The sequence below is a fragment of the Gossypium arboreum genome, chromosome 2, assembly GCF_025698485.1.
Source record: "Gossypium arboreum isolate Shixiya-1 chromosome 2, ASM2569848v2, whole genome shotgun sequence".
NCBI lineage: Eukaryota > Viridiplantae > Streptophyta > Magnoliopsida > Malvales > Malvaceae > Gossypium > Gossypium arboreum.
The window spans coordinates 242167-260434 of NC_069071.1; the positions used below are offsets into that span (position 1 = coordinate 242167).

General features: G+C 32.0%; 3 protein-coding genes across 3 annotated transcripts; all 3 read right to left on the bottom strand.

Annotated features, from left to right (window-relative positions):
• Positions 1–4964: 4964 nt before the first annotated feature.
• On the bottom strand, positions 4965–9551 carry LOC108471023 (bifunctional nuclease 2). Its single transcript, XM_017772586.2, has 9 exons — positions 7719–9551; positions 7396–7593; positions 7252–7304; positions 7099–7155; positions 6737–6802; positions 6580–6651; positions 6266–6375; positions 6091–6182; positions 4965–5563 (listed from the first exon to the last, which is right to left on the bottom strand). The coding sequence occupies exons 1-9, from the start codon at positions 7972–7974 to the stop codon at positions 5511–5513; spliced, it is 957 nt and encodes a 318-aa protein (XP_017628075.1). The 5' UTR covers positions 7975–9551; the 3' UTR covers positions 4965–5510.
• Positions 9552–9677: 126 nt separating this feature from the next.
• Positions 9678–13083, bottom strand: LOC108467010 (ankyrin repeat domain-containing protein, chloroplastic). Its single transcript, XM_017767448.2, has 7 exons — positions 12239–13083; positions 12068–12144; positions 10908–11006; positions 10637–10735; positions 10298–10396; positions 10100–10198; positions 9678–9995 (listed from the first exon to the last, which is right to left on the bottom strand). The coding sequence occupies exons 1-7, from the start codon at positions 12981–12983 to the stop codon at positions 9885–9887; spliced, it is 1329 nt and encodes a 442-aa protein (XP_017622937.1). The 5' UTR covers positions 12984–13083; the 3' UTR covers positions 9678–9884.
• Positions 13084–14773: 1690 nt separating this feature from the next.
• On the bottom strand, positions 14774–17615 carry LOC108476719 (serine/arginine-rich splicing factor SR45a). The gene is made up of 8 exons (XM_017779043.2): positions 17481–17615; positions 17342–17361; positions 16883–17017; positions 16775–16798; positions 16566–16665; positions 16331–16480; positions 15664–15733; positions 14774–15208 (listed from the first exon to the last, which is right to left on the bottom strand). Exons 1-8 carry the CDS (start codon positions 17481–17483, stop codon positions 15033–15035), a joined length of 678 nt encoding a protein of 225 aa, XP_017634532.1. The 5' UTR covers positions 17484–17615; the 3' UTR covers positions 14774–15032.
• Positions 17616–18268: the final 653 nt, after the last annotated feature.

An 18268-nucleotide genomic window follows, 5' to 3' on the forward strand; every position in this document is an offset into this window, starting at 1 on the left:
TACAATAATCGTGAGTGACGTAGGACTTGAATTTTTACTGTGATGGCAACTAATAATAATTTTGTCGGTTTGGTCGGTTATAGGGGCTTAGTCAAGGCGACCGGTAGAGACCTTAGGCCCCTTCCTTAAAATGGGAAATTTGTTTTTTCAACTCCTCTCAAATATTAAATCATTCTATTTAAACTATTTAGTTTTTAATTGAATGAAAAATAATAATGATACAATTTAATCCTTTTTAATTTTGACCCCTCCAAGAATTTAAAATTTTATCTCGACACAATATAGGTCACCCTATAGTATTTTCTTTGTTTGATCATCTAACTATAAAAAGTTATAAAACTATTTTGTAACTTTTGACGATTAAAAAATTTACTAATTGACGGAAAAAGAAAAAAAGAACTATATTTGAGGGACTCCATAAAAAAAACCCACTTTTCTATCTCTACATACTAATAAAAAGAACCCCAATGCATGGTAAGAACATATATATATATATATATGATGTAAATAATACAACTAGTTTATATCATAAGCTTAATATATATATAATGGGGTTATGTAGTTGATAATGTAGGAGAACAAAGAACAAACCTTTGTGGTGGCAAGATATGGTGACTTTTTTACAAAGTATATAAAAGCTTGGACATATATGAAAGAGCACTAAGATATTGGCACGGCTCAATCAGACCAAAATAATAATAAAAAAGAGAGAAAGTGTCTTTTATGTTTCATGTCTGAGTGAACCAGGCCAATATCAAAGTCACTATTTCATGTCATATTACACCATATAATATAAAAAACCATCCATGGATGGTTCCTCTTCTAACATGCCCTACATGCAGTTTGTCCCATAAGGAACTGCAAATCAATGAAGAATATCAAACAAGTTAAAGAAGAAGACAGAAAGAGAAAAATAAAAACGAGGAAGAAGGTATTGTGTTGTGTTGTTGTAAGAATGTCTGGGGGGTGGAGGGGGGGGGGGGAAGGGGGAGAATTTAAGAGAGAGGGTTTACTTTTCTGCAATACGAGCATTTAAAACCCTCTACTACCAAAGCAGAAACTTGGGGCCACTGCATTTATATTCAATATTATTCTCCCTCTTCCCCTCCCCACAGTCCCATCCATGTTTTTCTTTTTCTATGAATCATTAAGCCAGCCTTAAATTCTATGTATACTTCTCTTTTTAGTTACATGGGGCACCCCATCACGGATAGTATGGGTTAGAAGATTCCCTCCCTATTTCAGAGGATTTATATAAAAATATTACGTAAAAAAAATTTTAAGTTGATTTAAAATATGGATCGAGTTTGAGTTTAAACATTCAAAACTTAAAAATGATTCGATTCTCTTATTTTGATTTCTTGAACCAAGAGATCCATGAATCATGATCCTAATGTATATAGATACAAATGGTCCAATAGGAACAAGAATTTCTATTCATTTCTAAGTAGAAGAGCTGTTTTCAAGTAGTGTTTGATCGATTACACATTAATTAATAGTCGATTGATTGGTCTGAGGTTATCGACAAAAAATATTTGTCTAACTCACTTCACTTTTTCTTTGTGAGTTCGGAAACTCGACCCAACCCATTTTAAATTTATAATAATTTATAACACATAAAAATAAATCTATATTAAATATATAATACTACTCTAATGTAAATATTAGAAAAATGTTAAAATGACTATATACAAAATTTTAATAAATAAAAAATGGGATAAATCCGAAACTATATATGAAATATGGTTTAATGTGCAAAATTTTATACATGAAATTTTTATTTGATTCAATTCTTGTAAATTATCAACACAATTATTTATATAATATCATTTGAACCACAATTAGAGTTTCATGTGTATAATTGTACTAAATTAGAGTTCATGTCTACAATTGCACATTAAATCGAAGTTCATGTATAATTTTGAGATTTATCCCAATAAAATATATGAAATTATTAAATATTAAATTAAATTAAATTAATGTTAATATTTAGAAAAAATTAAAAAAATAATATGGTGGGCCTAACACGAGTTTGGGTTAGCCTTTTACAAATATGGATAGGCTCAGGCAAAATTTTAAGCTCATATTTTAGGTCGGGCTGAGGCAAGCATAAATTGTATTAATATTATGCTTAAGCCTGACCTGAACCTGGCTCAACCCACCCATGAATAGTTCTACACCCCATCTTCCACAACTAATATTAATGGTAAAAATACATCTTAGTTTGTCAATTTCAATATCAAGTAAATTAGTTCCTTTTAAAAAAATTAGAATAATTTAATCATGTCAATTTCGAAAGTGAGATGATGACAACATTAATGTATTTTCATCACTTGTAATCATTTCTATTGATATAATAATAAATTTAGTCCTCGATGTTTATGTATTATGTGTAAATACTGTGGGCTAAACTTGTTAAATAAATAACAAATTGACAAACTGTGTAAACTTTGAGTGCTAAATTTGTTACTATACCAATAAAAAATAATTAAAATATGCCATAAGTCTATGCACTTTTCATCTATTTTGTGTAGATAGTGCAAGCTAAATTTGTTAAATTAATAAAATTTGACAAAATGTGTAAACTTTGAGTGCTAAATTAAGCTATTATACTAATAAAAATGGGTTAAATATGACATAAGTTCTTGTACTCTTCGTAAATTTGAAATTAAAAATCCTTTTATTTTATTTTTAGTAATTTAGTTCCACTAATTTTCAGATTTTAAAATTCAAGTCTAATTGTTAAACCTTTTAAAATATTTTGTTAAATTGATTTATTACAATGTAATTTTTTAGTTATATTGTTATCAAGTGGTTTTTTGTTTTTTTTATTTCAACCATTTTAACAACAACAAAAAAAATGTTATCAATTGAAATTGAATTTGGAAATTTGAAAAATAGTTAAACTAAATCTCGAGAAATAAATTTTTAAATCTATAAAGAGTACAGGGACCTATGGCACATTTTAACCATAAAAAATATACAATTGATGAAAAACTTTTAACTTTGTGAGTAACTGTCCTTAGTCGCTTACATTCAAAACTAAAAGGGATTAAATTGCTCTCTTTTTTTTTCTAGAGACCATTTTACTCAATATCAAAATTAAAAGGGACTAAAAAAGTCATTTTACCAATATTAATACATGTTTCAATAGCTAGACATTGCATGCATGGACCCCCTTCAAGAGAGAACAATAAGCAAAGCAGTATTTCTACTATGAAACTGAGTTGGTCTGAAGTAAAATATGGTCTGTCTGTTGGAGGGGTCAACTGAAATCCAATTCTTTGCACAAATGGCTAAACCAAAGTTCCAAAAGTAAAGAAAAAATAATATATACATATATATATATAAATATGAAAGATTAAATTGAAAATATTTGTATTATAAAGACAAGCACATGGGGGTTGGTCATAGTTATAAAAGTGAAGCAAGAATTCAAAAAAGAAAGTGTGTGCCCCAATAGAAAGAAAGGGAGACAATTGCCATGTCCATGTCCATGTCCATGATCGTGATACTCTCACTGCATTGCCGAACCAGAAAGACCACCAACATTAATGAAGGAATCTCTCTCTCTGGGATAGACAGTCAGCAATATTAATAGCCAAGGGGGTAACTAGTCAGACCTGTTTTTAGAAATTGGATGTGTTATTCAATACTATTTGGATTCGAATTCACTAACTTGATTAATTTGAATTTGAGTTTGTCTTCACTTGATTTAGTCGTAGAAAGATTAATAATTTTAATTTATTTAATACGAACGTGAAACCGCATTAAACAAAAAATAGTTTCAAATTCAAAATGACTTAAATTTGAAATAATATGAACAAATAATCAGAGATTATTTTAACTCGATACTAGTATATGCCATTAAGTAATGGGAGGGCCTACTTAAAATTTTCAAAATAATCAAGGGGTGTAATTAGATTTTTCAAAATTCCGAGGCTTAATAAGAAGTTCTAAAAAATTTGAGATTTAATTAAAAATTTTAAAAAATTCTAATGAGAATTTTCAGAAAAGAAAGTATTGGAGAACACAATCAAAATCATTAAAAATTTTGAAAGAGGTTAATTAAAATTTTTAAAAAATTTAAAAAGCATAATGAAAATTTTCAAAACTTAGATAGGGGGTTTGGCTCGAATGACGCTCTTTAACCAGAAAATTTGACAGATAAACCTAAATAACTGGAATCTAAAATAAGTTGAAACCAAAACCAAAATAGTTGGAAGACCTTACTCCTCTAATTTGCAAGAGTTAAAAAATAAGAAATAACATAGAAGGCCTCATATTTGTTATAATAATTTGGATTCCCGCTTATCCATATGCACATAGTCATGACGCATACAACTATTTGATTTTTGCTCACGTGATACAGGAGGATGAATTAATATATATATGTATATGGGACCAATATGTAGGTACTAATATCGATGTGTTTCAGATTTATCAAATATTATAATTTATACCTTAATTACGGAAATGCCATTAATCATTTCTCTCTCTTCATATTCAATTTTTCGAATAAATTACTCAAAAATGCCCTACTTTTTCCAAAAAAAACAAAATGAGTAGACCGATTTTTGACATATTTATTAGAATAAATAAATTTTAAAGAAAAAAAGTGAAAATGCGTCTAACTGAAATTTGTAAATATCGATAATAAAAAACGTATCTCACTGGGCACGTTTTCTTACAAAATAAACTAAAAACACATCCGCTATCCAAAATTAATCTATTTCAATAAATATAACAAAAATCGACCTATTCACTAAATTTTTCTAAAAAACGGCATTTTTGACTAATTTAGCCCAAATTTCCCATTAGTTTTACTTTATAAATAAATATATGTATAATAAAATCAAATTATTATTTAGAATACCCAAAGATGAAAAAGGTGCAAACCGTGTATTGCGTCATTGATAATAAATCAAAGAAATAAATATAGCAAAGCAACATAAATAAATAAATTCGAAAAACAAGAAACAATTAGATATTTACATTCTATGAAAAAACCATAATATATGGTCTTCTGCTATACATCATAGTTTGCATAATCATAAAATACAAACAACTTCATGTGTGAACTTTGAATATATAACCTTCATTATCATGGCTATATCTCATTGTTGAAGTTAATCCAAACTTAACCCTAATTATGGTCCAACATGTCAAAATGTTATATCTATACATGGCCTACGTTGCTCCTTTGCCCGAACATGAGTACGAGGATATGACCCTCTAAACATCCTCTAAAAACATGAAAAATAAAAAGCCACTTTAAGAAAGATTGTACCTGTACACGAGACTCATTCGTACATACCATCTTCTGTAAAGCAGGATTATGCATTATTCTATGTTAAGAGGTTAGCATAGGCATCTTCCTGAAGCATTCCGGTGAAACTCGGAAACCAGAAGGTATACCCTTTGGCTTGTAATAGTAAAATCGAAAATGAATTATAGCTCACAAGTAGGCCAACCAACAAGCATACAAGCATGGTTACAATCAAAACATGTTACTGATCATGACTCGAGTTGCGTAGCTTCATTAGTTTGTCTCTTAACATTGCTGCAAGAAGTCGATTCATAATGTAAGACGCTAAGGGGATGCTTGACAGAATGGAAAAGTGGACAGATGGAAAGAGAGTGAAAAAGTGAAAAGAAAATCGATTTTGAGTGTGATCATTAGGAAAGAAAATAGAAATCACAATCATTTTCCATCCCATGAATAAATAAATAAAATCATTCCAATTTGGAACGAGAAGAGTGGATAAAACGTGAGATGTAAGTTAAATGTACAAAATTATGAATTTCATTTTCTTTCCTCTCGTTTTTCAACTCTACTGAGTATTGAATGGAAGAAAAAGAATACTTTTTTCTTTCCATTTTCCAACTTTCCTATCGAGCAAATCAATATAAAGAAAATATATATATATATTTCTAGGTTTTCTACTTTTCCACTCCAATTTTCCATACTTTCAATTCTTTTTCCGCCTAGCAAAGCCTAAGATGAAACAAAAATATATAATTGAACAAAGAAGGTAGATTCTATAATCTTTATTTTGGTTGGAAGATTATATTTTATGTTCTTATTACCTGCATCATTGTACCTTTCTTCTTCAACAGCTAAATTCATATTCCTCACCAGATGAAGCTCCTCTGTTAATAAATCCGGACCCTCCATAGCGCTGGAAATACACAACCATGCTTAGAGTTAATATAAACCAACCGGATTTTACGGAAAACACCAAATGTAGCACATACAACATACCTGTCAAGCACTACATCGTAAGTAGGCGTTGTATCGCGCACTCTGCCCATCCCAAAGCCAATTCTAATAGCATCTTCCAAGACAATTTGTTTACTTATATAGATTGGAGCCTGCATATAGAAAACGCCAATTAGAAGCTGCAGAGAAGCAAACAGTTGAAGTGACATAAAGAGACAGATTGCAAATTGAAAATACCGGAGCAACCTACTTAAATTGAAACAGCAGTAGGAATCACAACAGAATAAGACTAAAATGCAAGCAATTGTCCTTTTGTATTGCAAAAGATCAGTTCATAGTAATTTCCAAGTACATACCTTGCATCTATGAGCCACATTGATGGCGTCCGAGGGCCGTGCATCTACACTTATCACATCATTTTCTCCCGGCTATAAACACAAAAATAATAACTGAATCAGGCTCCTTTATCGAATGAATAAAGAACGATAATGCGATCTTTTAAGTTCTAATCACCTTGCTAAAATACAACTTTGCAAAGTAAGTATTGACTACTCTTTCTGTAATTCTCACCATTTTAACCTGAAATGAAACACAATGTATAAATCAACGAAAAGAGACATTACACAGTAACATCACTAAGTTTGTAAGAGAAACTAGTAATTGGTTCACGATAGAGAACATTGAAGCGTCTCGAAACCATTTGACTCGATTATACCCTTTCTTATTTTACAAAATTTCTTACTTATTTCCACTAAATCCAACCATTCAAAAGAGTTTTTTAATAGACATTATACGTAAAGAAACAATTAAACCAAGAAACTGATAAAATCTAGGAAAATTTCAGCATGAAAAAAAAAAAAAAACCAACTTCATACTTCATATCCAAGCTTCTCCACAACATTTTTAACAAGATGGAACTGATCTGGACATTCCTGCAAAAAACCCAAATTTATTTCAAGAAATTAACATAAAGATAACAAAAATCAGATGTTAAAAAAAAAAAACAGTAACAAGCTAAGAAATATTACCCCCTCATCATCTCCCGAAAAGGAAGCTATAAGTTTTTCAACAGCAAATTCCCCTAGCATCAGCAGATTAATAAGTACTATTAAACAAAACAACAGATCCAAAATAAAGTGAGAAATGTTGTTGATTTTCTTTTACATATATACCTACAATAATGGGTAACAAGAAATCCCCATCACAAGAAATCTTGAGAAAAATAGTTGGAGTAGGGAAACGACTAAGAAAAGATTGTCCAATAGAAGCAATTTTAGCCCTCGACATAGGATGCTGTTCTCTTCTCGATGATTGCCATTTTATTTCTTCTTTAATTCCTTGCCTTAACATCCGATAGTGCGAAACAGTTTCTACACCAAATTCAACAAAAATTTTCCCCCAAAATTATTAAAATTCAACCAAATTCAAAACACTATGTATATATATATATATATATATATATATATATATAACAAAAACAAAAACGAGTCGAAACCTGAAACGAGAAGAGAAGCTTCGAGGAACTGAAGATCTTTATCATCGCCTTCGTTGAATTGGGGATCGAAGCTACCACTACGGATCGAGTGGCAAGAAACCGGCCGGAGTTTCGCCGTGAAATGTAAACGGATTGAAGAGGAACGAATCGACGGGAAAGAAAATGCAGGGATGGTGGGACAAGTAGTAGCATTTGATTTATGGGAGAAAACCCAGAAAGTGGAGAATGTACGGTAGCAAAGTTGAACTCCGAGCATTGTATTCGAGAGATAAAAGGGAAAGGAACTGTTTTGGCTTTGGATTTGGAGTTTAATTTGAAGAACAAGTTAACCAATGAAAATGAAATAAAAAAAATAAAAGAAAAAAGTTAGTTGGAATTCGGAGAACAGAGTGGGGAAACACCGACCCGACAACTTATGTACACGTGTTCAATTTATCTTAAGCTTTGACGTGGAAAGCTAAGCTTTAAGATTGTTTTAACTTTGGTTTTTATCTACCCTTGTTGTTCATTCTAGTTTTTAATTTAATCCCTCGTGTTTGCCATGGAAGCTGTTTAGGACGACGTTTGATAGAGAAATGTCATTTTGTTCTTTTGGGGTGAAAACAACATCATTAATGATATGGGAGATATCGAATAAATACTTTATAAAAATAATTTTTGGGTCATTAATTTTATATTTTGGTCCTCTAACTTTAAAAAGTTTCAAAATTGTCACTAAACTATTTGAAAGTTTTCATTTTAAGTCACTGGATTGATAATTTTTTTTTTAAGTTCGTCTAGTAAGCTCTAAATAACAATTTAACGATCAGTAGGGTAAATCAGTACCTATCAACGAGTAAAAGAACATACCTTAAATCCAAGTTGATTTGATGGTTAATGTTGAAGATTGGAGAAAAAAAATTGTTTAGGTTTTGGTTTGTAGATTTGCAACATTCAAAAGTTGTTTCATACAATAACGATTTTAAATGCAACGATTTCGAATAGTTTAGTTAATTTTTTGTAACATTTTTAAGCTGAATGACTAAAATGTAAACTTATAATAAATTAATGACATAGGATGTATTTTATCCATAAGATTTTTATCTATGTTTTCTAAGTGCAACTTAAAATATGAACATGCCACCTTTTTAACAAATAGATATTATCTTCAATTGAGATTTTATCTTCATATTTTTATAAGAATTTAGGTGTTTAACGTGACAAGTTCACATCATGAGATTGAACCATTCGTGGTGTACAATTACTTAGGGTAGTCAAATATACATTTCCTATGGTTGCATTTTAACCTATGCCACTTAAATGGTAACAATGAACACTTGATCAATTTGATCTAAGCTAAATTAAGTGGTACCATGCTCCCCTATAAGTTATAAACACTTGATCAAGTTGATCTAAGCTAAATTAAGTGGTACCAAACTCCCCTATAAGTTATAAGGGTTCAAACTTCACCATAAGCAAAGATAAGTGACCGTGCACCATGCAGAATTTATCTCGACAAGACATTCCTCTTTGAATCCACCACTATAAGAATTTGAGCTATCTGCAAAATCGAGACAAAATTTCAACTAAAGACAATATCAATTCATTGAAGGATCCATCAGTTCCCAATCAAATAATACTTCAAAAACTTCTCTAAAAGAGTCAACCTCCCCTCAACAAGACTCAAGAAATGTATAAATCTATGACATCTTAATCACTTGGTTTGTCCATGTTAGCTCGTTTACCAATCAAAGAAACAAACCACCTAGCAAAGCACATAGCTATCAAGACTTGACAACTAGACAGAAAACGACCCCGAAAAAACAACAAACTGGTCATTGAGCAAATCAAATAAACCAACATAACAAGACGAGCAACCCGAAACGACAATCTCCAGCACTCTCAAAGCTCACAATGTCTCCAAGCTCTATCCATCACCAAAAAAACATCAACAAAATGTATATATAACATGGTGTATACTTTTAGAGAAATGGAAAGTGACAAAAGGTATATATTAATCATTGATTTGATAAATTTTCTTAATAATATAATTACATGTGACAAGCTGATCAATATGTAGCAATTGGGTGCAAGAAGCAAACAAAAACATTCTTCTTATAAGTGAACTACCGGTTGTATCATCAGCACCTAGTTTCACAACAACCTGAATGAATGCAGTTAAATTGATCATCTTTCATTGCTTCTTGACTTGGGAAGCTGCTTCAATATCTTGATCAATTCATATGTTCTCATGTCTCGACCCAAGTAAAGGCAAAGATCGAGCGGTGTTAAACCATCCTGAAACATGTAAAAGAATAGATGCATCAACATAACAGCGAAGGAAAAATTAAGACAAATAATATGAAGGGACAGCAGTCTAAAATTACAGTATCACTCTATACCTTGTTTTTTAGCATCTTATTTGCCCCTCTAATTAGTAAAAGCTTCACCACATCGGTTCTTCTAGCTTGAACAGCGAGATGTAATGGCGTCCAACCATCCTAGACAAGCCAAAAGTTGAAACAAGTTCATTACCAAAACAGAAAAGAATATCAAAAAACAAACTCATAAAACAACAAACTAGGAAAAGTTAACCATACATTGTCTTGAAGGTTTATATCAACATTGTATAACAGAAGAAGTTTAATAGTAGGAGTCGATGCGGCATTAACAGCATAATGCATCAAGGTGGCTCCATCCTGTTTGCAGCACAAAACGAGTATGTTAATATTTACACAAAGCCACTCTCAGTCAGTAAAATAAGGTATACTGTCAAATTATCTCAAGCCCCCATCTCCCTTTCTTTCCTAACATGAACACATCAACAATGAATTGAAAAAATAGAAAATAATCACAATACAGTAGCAAATAATGTTGTCACTGGGGAACCATTTAATAAACTAAAATTCCCATAAATTTCTAGAGTTTGCATATCTTACCTCATCACGAACAAATGGATTTGCCGATTCTCTTAAAAGATAGTTGGTAATGGCCTGCTTTTTCCCGATAATTGCCTTGTGAATTGCAGTGAAACCATTCTGCAACGAACATCAACAAACTCAAAAATCATGAAAAATTGGTAAAGATGTGAAGAAAGTCTCCCTATCTAATAGCATGTAATAGTTTACGCAAGAGAGCAAAAGAAATAATTTACACAAGAATATAAAAGAGACCAAGATTTATTCTGTCAGCTTGAGAACATTTTAATACCTTGTCCACCGCATTGATGTCAACATTGTGTTTCAACAAAGCATCAACGAGGTAGAACTCTCCCGATGCGGCAAGAGTGTGAAGAGGCAACCATTTTCCCTATAGAAAGTTTCGGCAATATGACAAGGAAAATAGTCATTTCTCAAAAGTAAACATATATAATAATAGATACATTCAACCTTCATAGCAAATGAGATATTCTGGGTGAGCTAGGTATCAACAACATTTTGTCATGGAATCTAGCATGTACAATGAGAAACCTTTCGGTTGTTGGTTCCCTATGGATAGCATGGGTGCAACCATATATGGTTAAAATGTCAAGACCTATGGCAGCTTCCTATTGCTTTGGGCAATAGTTGGAACACCTTCTACTGGCAGCAGAGAGTACCAGCTGTTTGGAATGCTATCAGTCCAAGAGCTGACAAGGTGATATGGCACAAATTGGTCTGGTTTCATTTCAATGTTCCTAGGCACTCAAAAGGAGTCCAGGGACCAATTATGGTGATGTTCTTGGATTATGTCAGGTCCACAGACAGGTTGCATGGGCACATTCTATAATTTTATGCATAGCAGAATTTTCGGAACATCAGAAGCTCAAGGTGAGTGATGTACCATAGAAGATCAAGGAGACAGTTGCAGTGCACAGGGGCGAATATAAGGGGGGGAATGAAAATCCTGCAATTTAGTCCCTTAATGAATAAAGAAAATTTAAGTTATAAAATTGCACTCCCCCCCCCCCCCCAAAAAAAAAAAAGAAAAAAAATTATGTTTAATCCCTTCGGAAATTATGAAATCTGAAATTAATAAATACAATTATATTTTGACCTCTTAAAATTTTAAAATTCAATTCCAACCCACTAAAAAATTTCTGGATTCGGCCATGGCAATGCATTTATGCACTCACAACAAAGTTAAAGTTGCTAATATGAATACTGTCCTATGTTCAAAAAGAGAACTTTACTGTTTGAATTATAGCAGCTAGTTCGCTTATTTGGATAAATAGAATTACTACTTATCTTAAAAAAAGGTACTTGCCCCATGTCAACAGGAAAATGCATGATACAAGAGAATAATCCAATAAGACGAGAACAGAATTTGCTTAAACAATGAACTAAAGAAAGCCAAATTTAATCAATAATCAAGAGCTCAAAAAAACTTACAGAAGTAGCAGCTGCTAAATCAGGTACACGCCTATTCAACATAAGCTTTTCTTCCTTTGTAAACAATTTACGTGAGCCTATATATATATATATACATATTCAAGCACATAAAGATTAATAAGAACATTATAAAGAAACCAAAAAGAAAAAAAGACTAATTCACTAAATTACCTTGAGTATTTTTCTCGGCTAGCTGATAATTTCCACTGTTGAAAAACTCAGCAACATCATCGAACCCTTTACTGTAAACTGCCCACCTAGGATTCTTTGGAGCTACGCGCTCACTCGAAGATGGGTTATTCACTGTACCCTCCATTGAATCTTCTTCGTTTTCCTTCTTGGGAAATGTCGATGGATTATCGAGAACCACGGGGTTCAACTGAGCTAATTTAGCTTCTTTATACTTCAAGTATTCTTGCGAATTCATGGTTCTAATAGGGACTAAACCTTGCTTCTTCTTCTCAACTCTACGCCCAAATTCCAACTGTTGCGCCATTTTTCGTCTTTCCTTCTTGGTTATATTCATCTCTTCTACCACATGGTTCCATTGCTCTGGAACTAAATTCTCAGCTTCAATTTCTTGTTTGTTCTTTTTTGGCTTCGTTTTAGCAAATCTTGTGGTGCTATTGGGATTGTCAAACATGGAGTCAGGTTGGAGATAAGGGTCTTCGAATGCACCGTCTTCGAAGACGAGACAATCACCGATGACGTGTTCTTCGTCATCACCGACGGCGGGGTTGTCTTGGGCTACGTAAGAAGAGAGAAAGGAAGGGGAAACGGAATGTAATTTTCGAGGGAAATACAAGTTGTAATGGCGGGAAAGCTTGGAAGGAGGTGTAGAAAGAGAGAGAAATGAAGTGGAGGAGATTTTGGGGGTTGGGGGTTTTAGCAATGAGGAAGGAGAAGGCAGTGACATAGCTTTTTGCTCTTTAGCTTAAAATCACCAATAAATTCAATTTTGTTTACACGAAGCTTATCGGGAAGTGAGGCTAAAGAGACGATAATGATGATGGTCGATGATGGTGGATCGGTCGGCTTCCTAGTTGGCCCATTAAACCATGCTTTTTAGATGATGATTCAGCCGGAAAGCCCATGCAATGCAAACCCAAACAACTCAGCCGCCCATCAGCCCAGACCAAAGGGCCGACATAAAATTCTAAAATTTTGAGGAGGTTGAAGCTAAATATTTTATTTTACTGGGGCTTAAATTATATAATTAATATCTAAAAGGGATCAAAATTACAAATTTTTCATTTATTTAAAAGACTTAAAGTAAATAATTAATTCTTAAGAGGGACTCCTGATGATATTTTCCCATTTTGTCAAGGGGTCAAAATCCTTGCCTATGGAACACTCCAAAAGCATAAGTCACACCCCAAACAAGGTGGTTATTAGGGATATGCTTACAAGTGGTTATTAGGGATATGCTTACAAGTTATTCGAGTTCAATTTGATTCAATAATTATCGAGTTAAGTTAGAGCTCAAGCTACTCTAACTATAAGTCGAGATGAATTTGATCTTAGTCTTGGCTCAAACAGTTTGTGTGCCTTATTCAATTTTTCATTTTTAATATATATTTTTCATTTTTTATTACAAATTACGTTATTATCTTCAATATATTATTAATTTTACATTTAATTATCAAGTTATTATGAAAAAATAATTATCGAGTTCAAGCTTCAACACGTACGAACTTAATCGAGCTTGAACTAAGCTCAAAAATAAATATTTAATTATACCGAGTGAGTATTGAACTCGTTCTTTTTCAATTAAGTTTTATCTCAATTGGCACTATTACTATTATAATAAAAATATATATTCAATTTAAAGATTACGAAAAAGTTTTGAATAAATTATACATCGTATAAAAATATCCGTTGTTTTAATATTAAAATATGTTACATATAAAAGATTGAAACTTCAAAGATGAATTTTCCATAAAATTCAACGTATTTTTCTTTCAAAGTATGCTACACATATTGCAATATTAGTAGATTAAGTAAAAGGATAAGAATTTTCAAGTAAAAACAGAATTTTTAAATAAATATTTAAAATAAATTACACTCAAAATTATTAAACTATAATTAAGTAAGTTTATTATCGATCACTCAAATTTAAAAGTTAAATAATATTATTATCTATGAACGTAGAGAAATAAAGATAGTAAATATTGGTATTGTACTTCAAGCAACGATATTACTCATATTCACGGTCTTGATGAAATAATAGCTGATGAATTAGTAGAATTTGAAGAAAGTACTATAGGCATTGCCCTAAATTTAAAATCAAATAATATTGGTGTTGTATTAACGAGTAATGATTTGATAATACAAGAATGAATTTCTGCAAAAACAACAGGAGAAATTGCTCGGATTTTATTGAACTTTTAAAATTTTCACTTAAATCATCTGACTATTAAACTTACTTATTGTTATATGATATTTTCTGTTCATATCATTGACCCTCAAATTAACTCAACTTTAAGACCAATTCATCTATTTGTCAAAAAATACTAATACATCTTAACGAAAACTCAATACAAACTTTCGGAAAAAATACTTTAACTCAATACCCATAATTTTTTTAAAATTAAATGATCAAAATGTAAATCTCAAAACTATACATATAGCAATCTTGAATATAATTTACCCTCAATATTTAGAAGCAGCTTACCGTGAGAAAGGAGAGAGAAAGAAAAATGACAGTTCAGAAATCAGATTCATAATTTCCATACAAAAACAAAAAATGGTTCGCAATCAGGTGATAGCTTAAAGCCTAATAATATCTAACCGAAGTTTAATAATAGTGTTACCATACAAGGTACCCCTACATGCTTAAAGAGATATAAGAACACTGCAAACATTAACTTTGAAGCTCCGTCCAAACTAGAGAATACATCAACATTCAACACTGACGAGACTAAAGCAAATCTCTCATCTTTCCCCTTCGACCCAAAACACTTCTTCACCTAGATCCGCGAGAATATGGTGGTGAATAAGAGCGCTCCCTCCTTGATCTTCCACCATGAGGAGAATACCTTGGAGAGTAATCACGACCTCGATATGGTGAGCGCCTGGGAGATCGACGATACCCGTAGTCATCACGACCACCACCACGATACCTGCCACGTTCACCACGACCTTTTCCCCAATACAAGAACAACCATCAACAAAAATATTAATCTCGAGTCTCAATGCTACTCAAAATCATATCGTCGGTAAAAGTATCACGAAAACTATTGTATTAAAAGTTAAATTTGCATTTTGCCCCCTTTACTTAAAAAATGGACAAATTAATTTATGTACGTTAAATCAAAAAGCAAACTGATTCTTTCTGTTAAAAAATTCATCCATTTTTACTATTAAAAACTAATGCAGATAACATACAGATAAATTTTTAACCGTAAAAATGGGTAGAATTTTTTAACAGAAGAATCAATTTGTTCTTTAATCTAATATATAGAGACTAATTTGCCCATTTTTTAATAAAGAGGACAAAATACAATCTAACTCTTAATACAAAAGCCTCCATAATACTTTTACCTTGTAACATCATGTTTTCTAATAAATAAATTTATTTCAAATTTCAAACTTACCATAGTCTCTGGTATTTTTTAGTCCAAGGTAATGGCCTGGTGTTGGAGTCCTAGGCCGTTTCCTACGCGACTGAAAAGTAGAAAAAAACAGCTTAATATTCAACTAGGCAAATATTGGGTTAGCCTCATCAAAATGGTTTAGGATCTACAGCATCATGCATCTTTGACCAAAACCATATCGTTAGAAAAAATTAACATGTTACACTGCAAGGGAAGAAACAAAAAAATTCATTTGGAAGATCACCTGGAAGGTGAAAAAATGGCCATTGAAAGAAAGGGAAGACAAAAAGCAAGATACACATCCGACACAATTATTTCCTATCATATAAATGTCATATGTGAATACCATAAAAGCCTGATTATAAAGTTGTTGTATTGGCCGTTGATTAGTTGAGAGTTGAAAGTTGAAAGTGAATGCTGAGGTTGTATAGTTGTTGGGCAAACTAGTTGCTAATTTAGTTGATCACATGTATTTTCAAGCTGTTTTAGCTGTGGCCATTGATCAAGCTTGTTTGACTTAAGTTGAGATGGATGATCTCATCATCTTTGATTGCTGCCAACATAGCTGACACAATACTGTTCTGAATATAGCCAGAAAACCTCCAGGTTAAGGATGATAAACGCACAAATCTATGAAGTCTAAGCAACAAGGATAGAATCGGATTACCCTCTCCACGGTTATAAATCGACCTTCTAAAATTGATTGGTTGAGATACTTGATGCAGCGGCTCGCATCCTCAACGCTGTCCATAGTAACAAAAGCAAAACCACGAGATATGCGAGTACGAGGTTCAACAACCAGGAAACACGATGCCACCTTTAAAATATTGGGTTAGGACATTAGTAATAAAATAGTGAAAGAGAAAAACGCCAGAATTTTGAGTCCATAACAGAAAACAAACCTTCCCCTCCTTGGAGAAATGCTCTTCAAGGTCCCTCTCTGTGACCCTTTGAGATAGACCGGTCACATAAAGTGTGTTGCCAGGATTTCCAGCGTCAACCCTGCAACATCAATCCAAAAGAATATTAAAACAAACAAACAAACTAGAGCATTTGAGCCTCCAACATTCACATCCTTGAAAAGGGAAGTAAAGCTAAAATCAAAACTAACCTGCCTCGACTTCTTGACCTTGACCTGGTTCAAAAGAAAAAAGAAAAACATAAGCAATCCACCACAAAACATATTGTGGAACTGAAATCAAGCAGGTGGACAACAAACCTGCCGCGACTATGTGACCTGGACCTATGCCTTGGCCTCGACCAGGAGCGGGATCTTGACCTAGACCTAGACCTAGGTCTAGATCTGGATCGTGACCTTGACTGTTCTCTCCATGGGGAGGGAGACTGAGAATTCCTGATACAAGAAGCAATTTATTAGATGAAAACGGAGATTGATGCAACCATAACCAAAAAACAGGCTTCCCAAAAATGCGGAGCGCACAATATAAAATAAATCCTCCAAATCCTAATTGAAAAGAAAAAAAAGGGAACGTAATTTGCAGCAAAGAAATTGATATTGATTGAATCTCTCACAATGAAGCTCATCAAATCCCTAAATCATCCCGAATTATTTAATCTAGGGTTTCCCAATAACTAATCTTGAAACAAATAACCAACAAAACAAGCAATAAATCCACAGATCAAATGCCAAAATGCACCGAAGAGATATGAAGCTAACCTTTTACGAGGAGAATCCGCCTGTTACATAATAAAAACGCATTTAAAATTTAAATCAAAGAATTCTACACCGGCTAAATGAAACACAAACATGATAGCAAATAAGCAAAATATGTGAACAAAAGAGAGAAAGATCTTACCATCTTGGCGAAGAGAAAGAGAACCCTAGAACGCGAGAAGGGAAATTTGAAATTTTAGGGTTTATACGCACAGGGAATAATAGCAAAGGTCAATTAAATGTCGGCTTCATTATAATAAGAAAATTGTGGGTTATTTGGATAAAATGAAGGATATTTTAGGGGGAGAGATTCAATGCGGTTAACTTAAAATAGATCTTCTGTATACCACCACCGTTTAAAAGAATTTTAGAAAATGGCTAAAATCTGCTCTAAATCCCTATACTCTTTGAAATTTTAAATGTAGTCCTTACAGTTTTCTGATTTAAAAATTAAATTTCAATTATCATGAATTTTATTAAATTTAAATACATAATATTTTAATATTTAAAAATAAAATAAACTAATAACACATTTAAATTTAACAATAGTTTATTAATAATGTTATCAAGTAGAATAAATTTTAAAAATTTGAAAAATACAAAACTAGATAAAATATAAGCTTCAAAAATAGACTTGAACAAGAAAATTAAATTCATTTTAAATATGTGTAGAACTTAAATTCTAATATTCAGAGTCTAACTCGTACATTTTAATTATATAATTTACTATTTATTTTAGTTTTATATATCATGCAATTTTATCACATAAAATTAATATTATAATGTGAACATTAAAATATATCCATTTATTTATGTTTAAAATTTTAATAAAAATATATATGTTAGAGTTTGTGTGACTTGAATCCCGTCATTTGTTGAAAAAATAAATGCAATGACAAAATAAAGAGATCTATAGAAGTGAGAGGTTAA

Coding starts and splice junctions, on each gene's coding strand:
- LOC108476719 (XM_017779043.2), bottom strand. Junction 16,666..16,774: donor AGGTCAAGAAGTCGAGGCAG/GTTAGTTTTGAT, acceptor TTGATGTTGCAG/GGTTGACGCTGGAAATCCTG. Junction 15,734..16,330: donor GATTTATAACCGTGGAGAGG/GTAATCCGATTC, acceptor TCTACTTTTCAG/TCGCGTAGGAAACGGCCTAG.
- LOC108467010 (XM_017767448.2), bottom strand. CDS start 12,983: ATGTCACTGCCTTCTCCTTCCTCATTGCTAAAACCCCCAACCCCCAAA. Junction 10,199..10,297: donor ATATAAACCTTCAAGACAAT/GTATGGTTAACT, acceptor TGGCTTGTCTAG/GATGGTTGGACGCCATTACA. Junction 9,996..10,099: donor ATAAGATGCTAAAAAACAAG/GTATAGAGTGAT, acceptor TACATGTTTCAG/GATGGTTTAACACCGCTCGA.
- LOC108471023 (XM_017772586.2), bottom strand. CDS start 7,974: ATGCTCGGAGTTCAACTTTGCTACCGTACATTCTCCACTTTCTGGGTT. Junction 7,305..7,395: donor CTTGTTACCCATTATTGTAG/GTATATATGTAA, acceptor TGCTGATGCTAG/GGGAATTTGCTGTTGAAAAA. Junction 6,376..6,579: donor ATGTGGCTCATAGATGCAAG/GTATGTACTTGG, acceptor TTCTATATGCAG/GCTCCAATCTATATAAGTAA.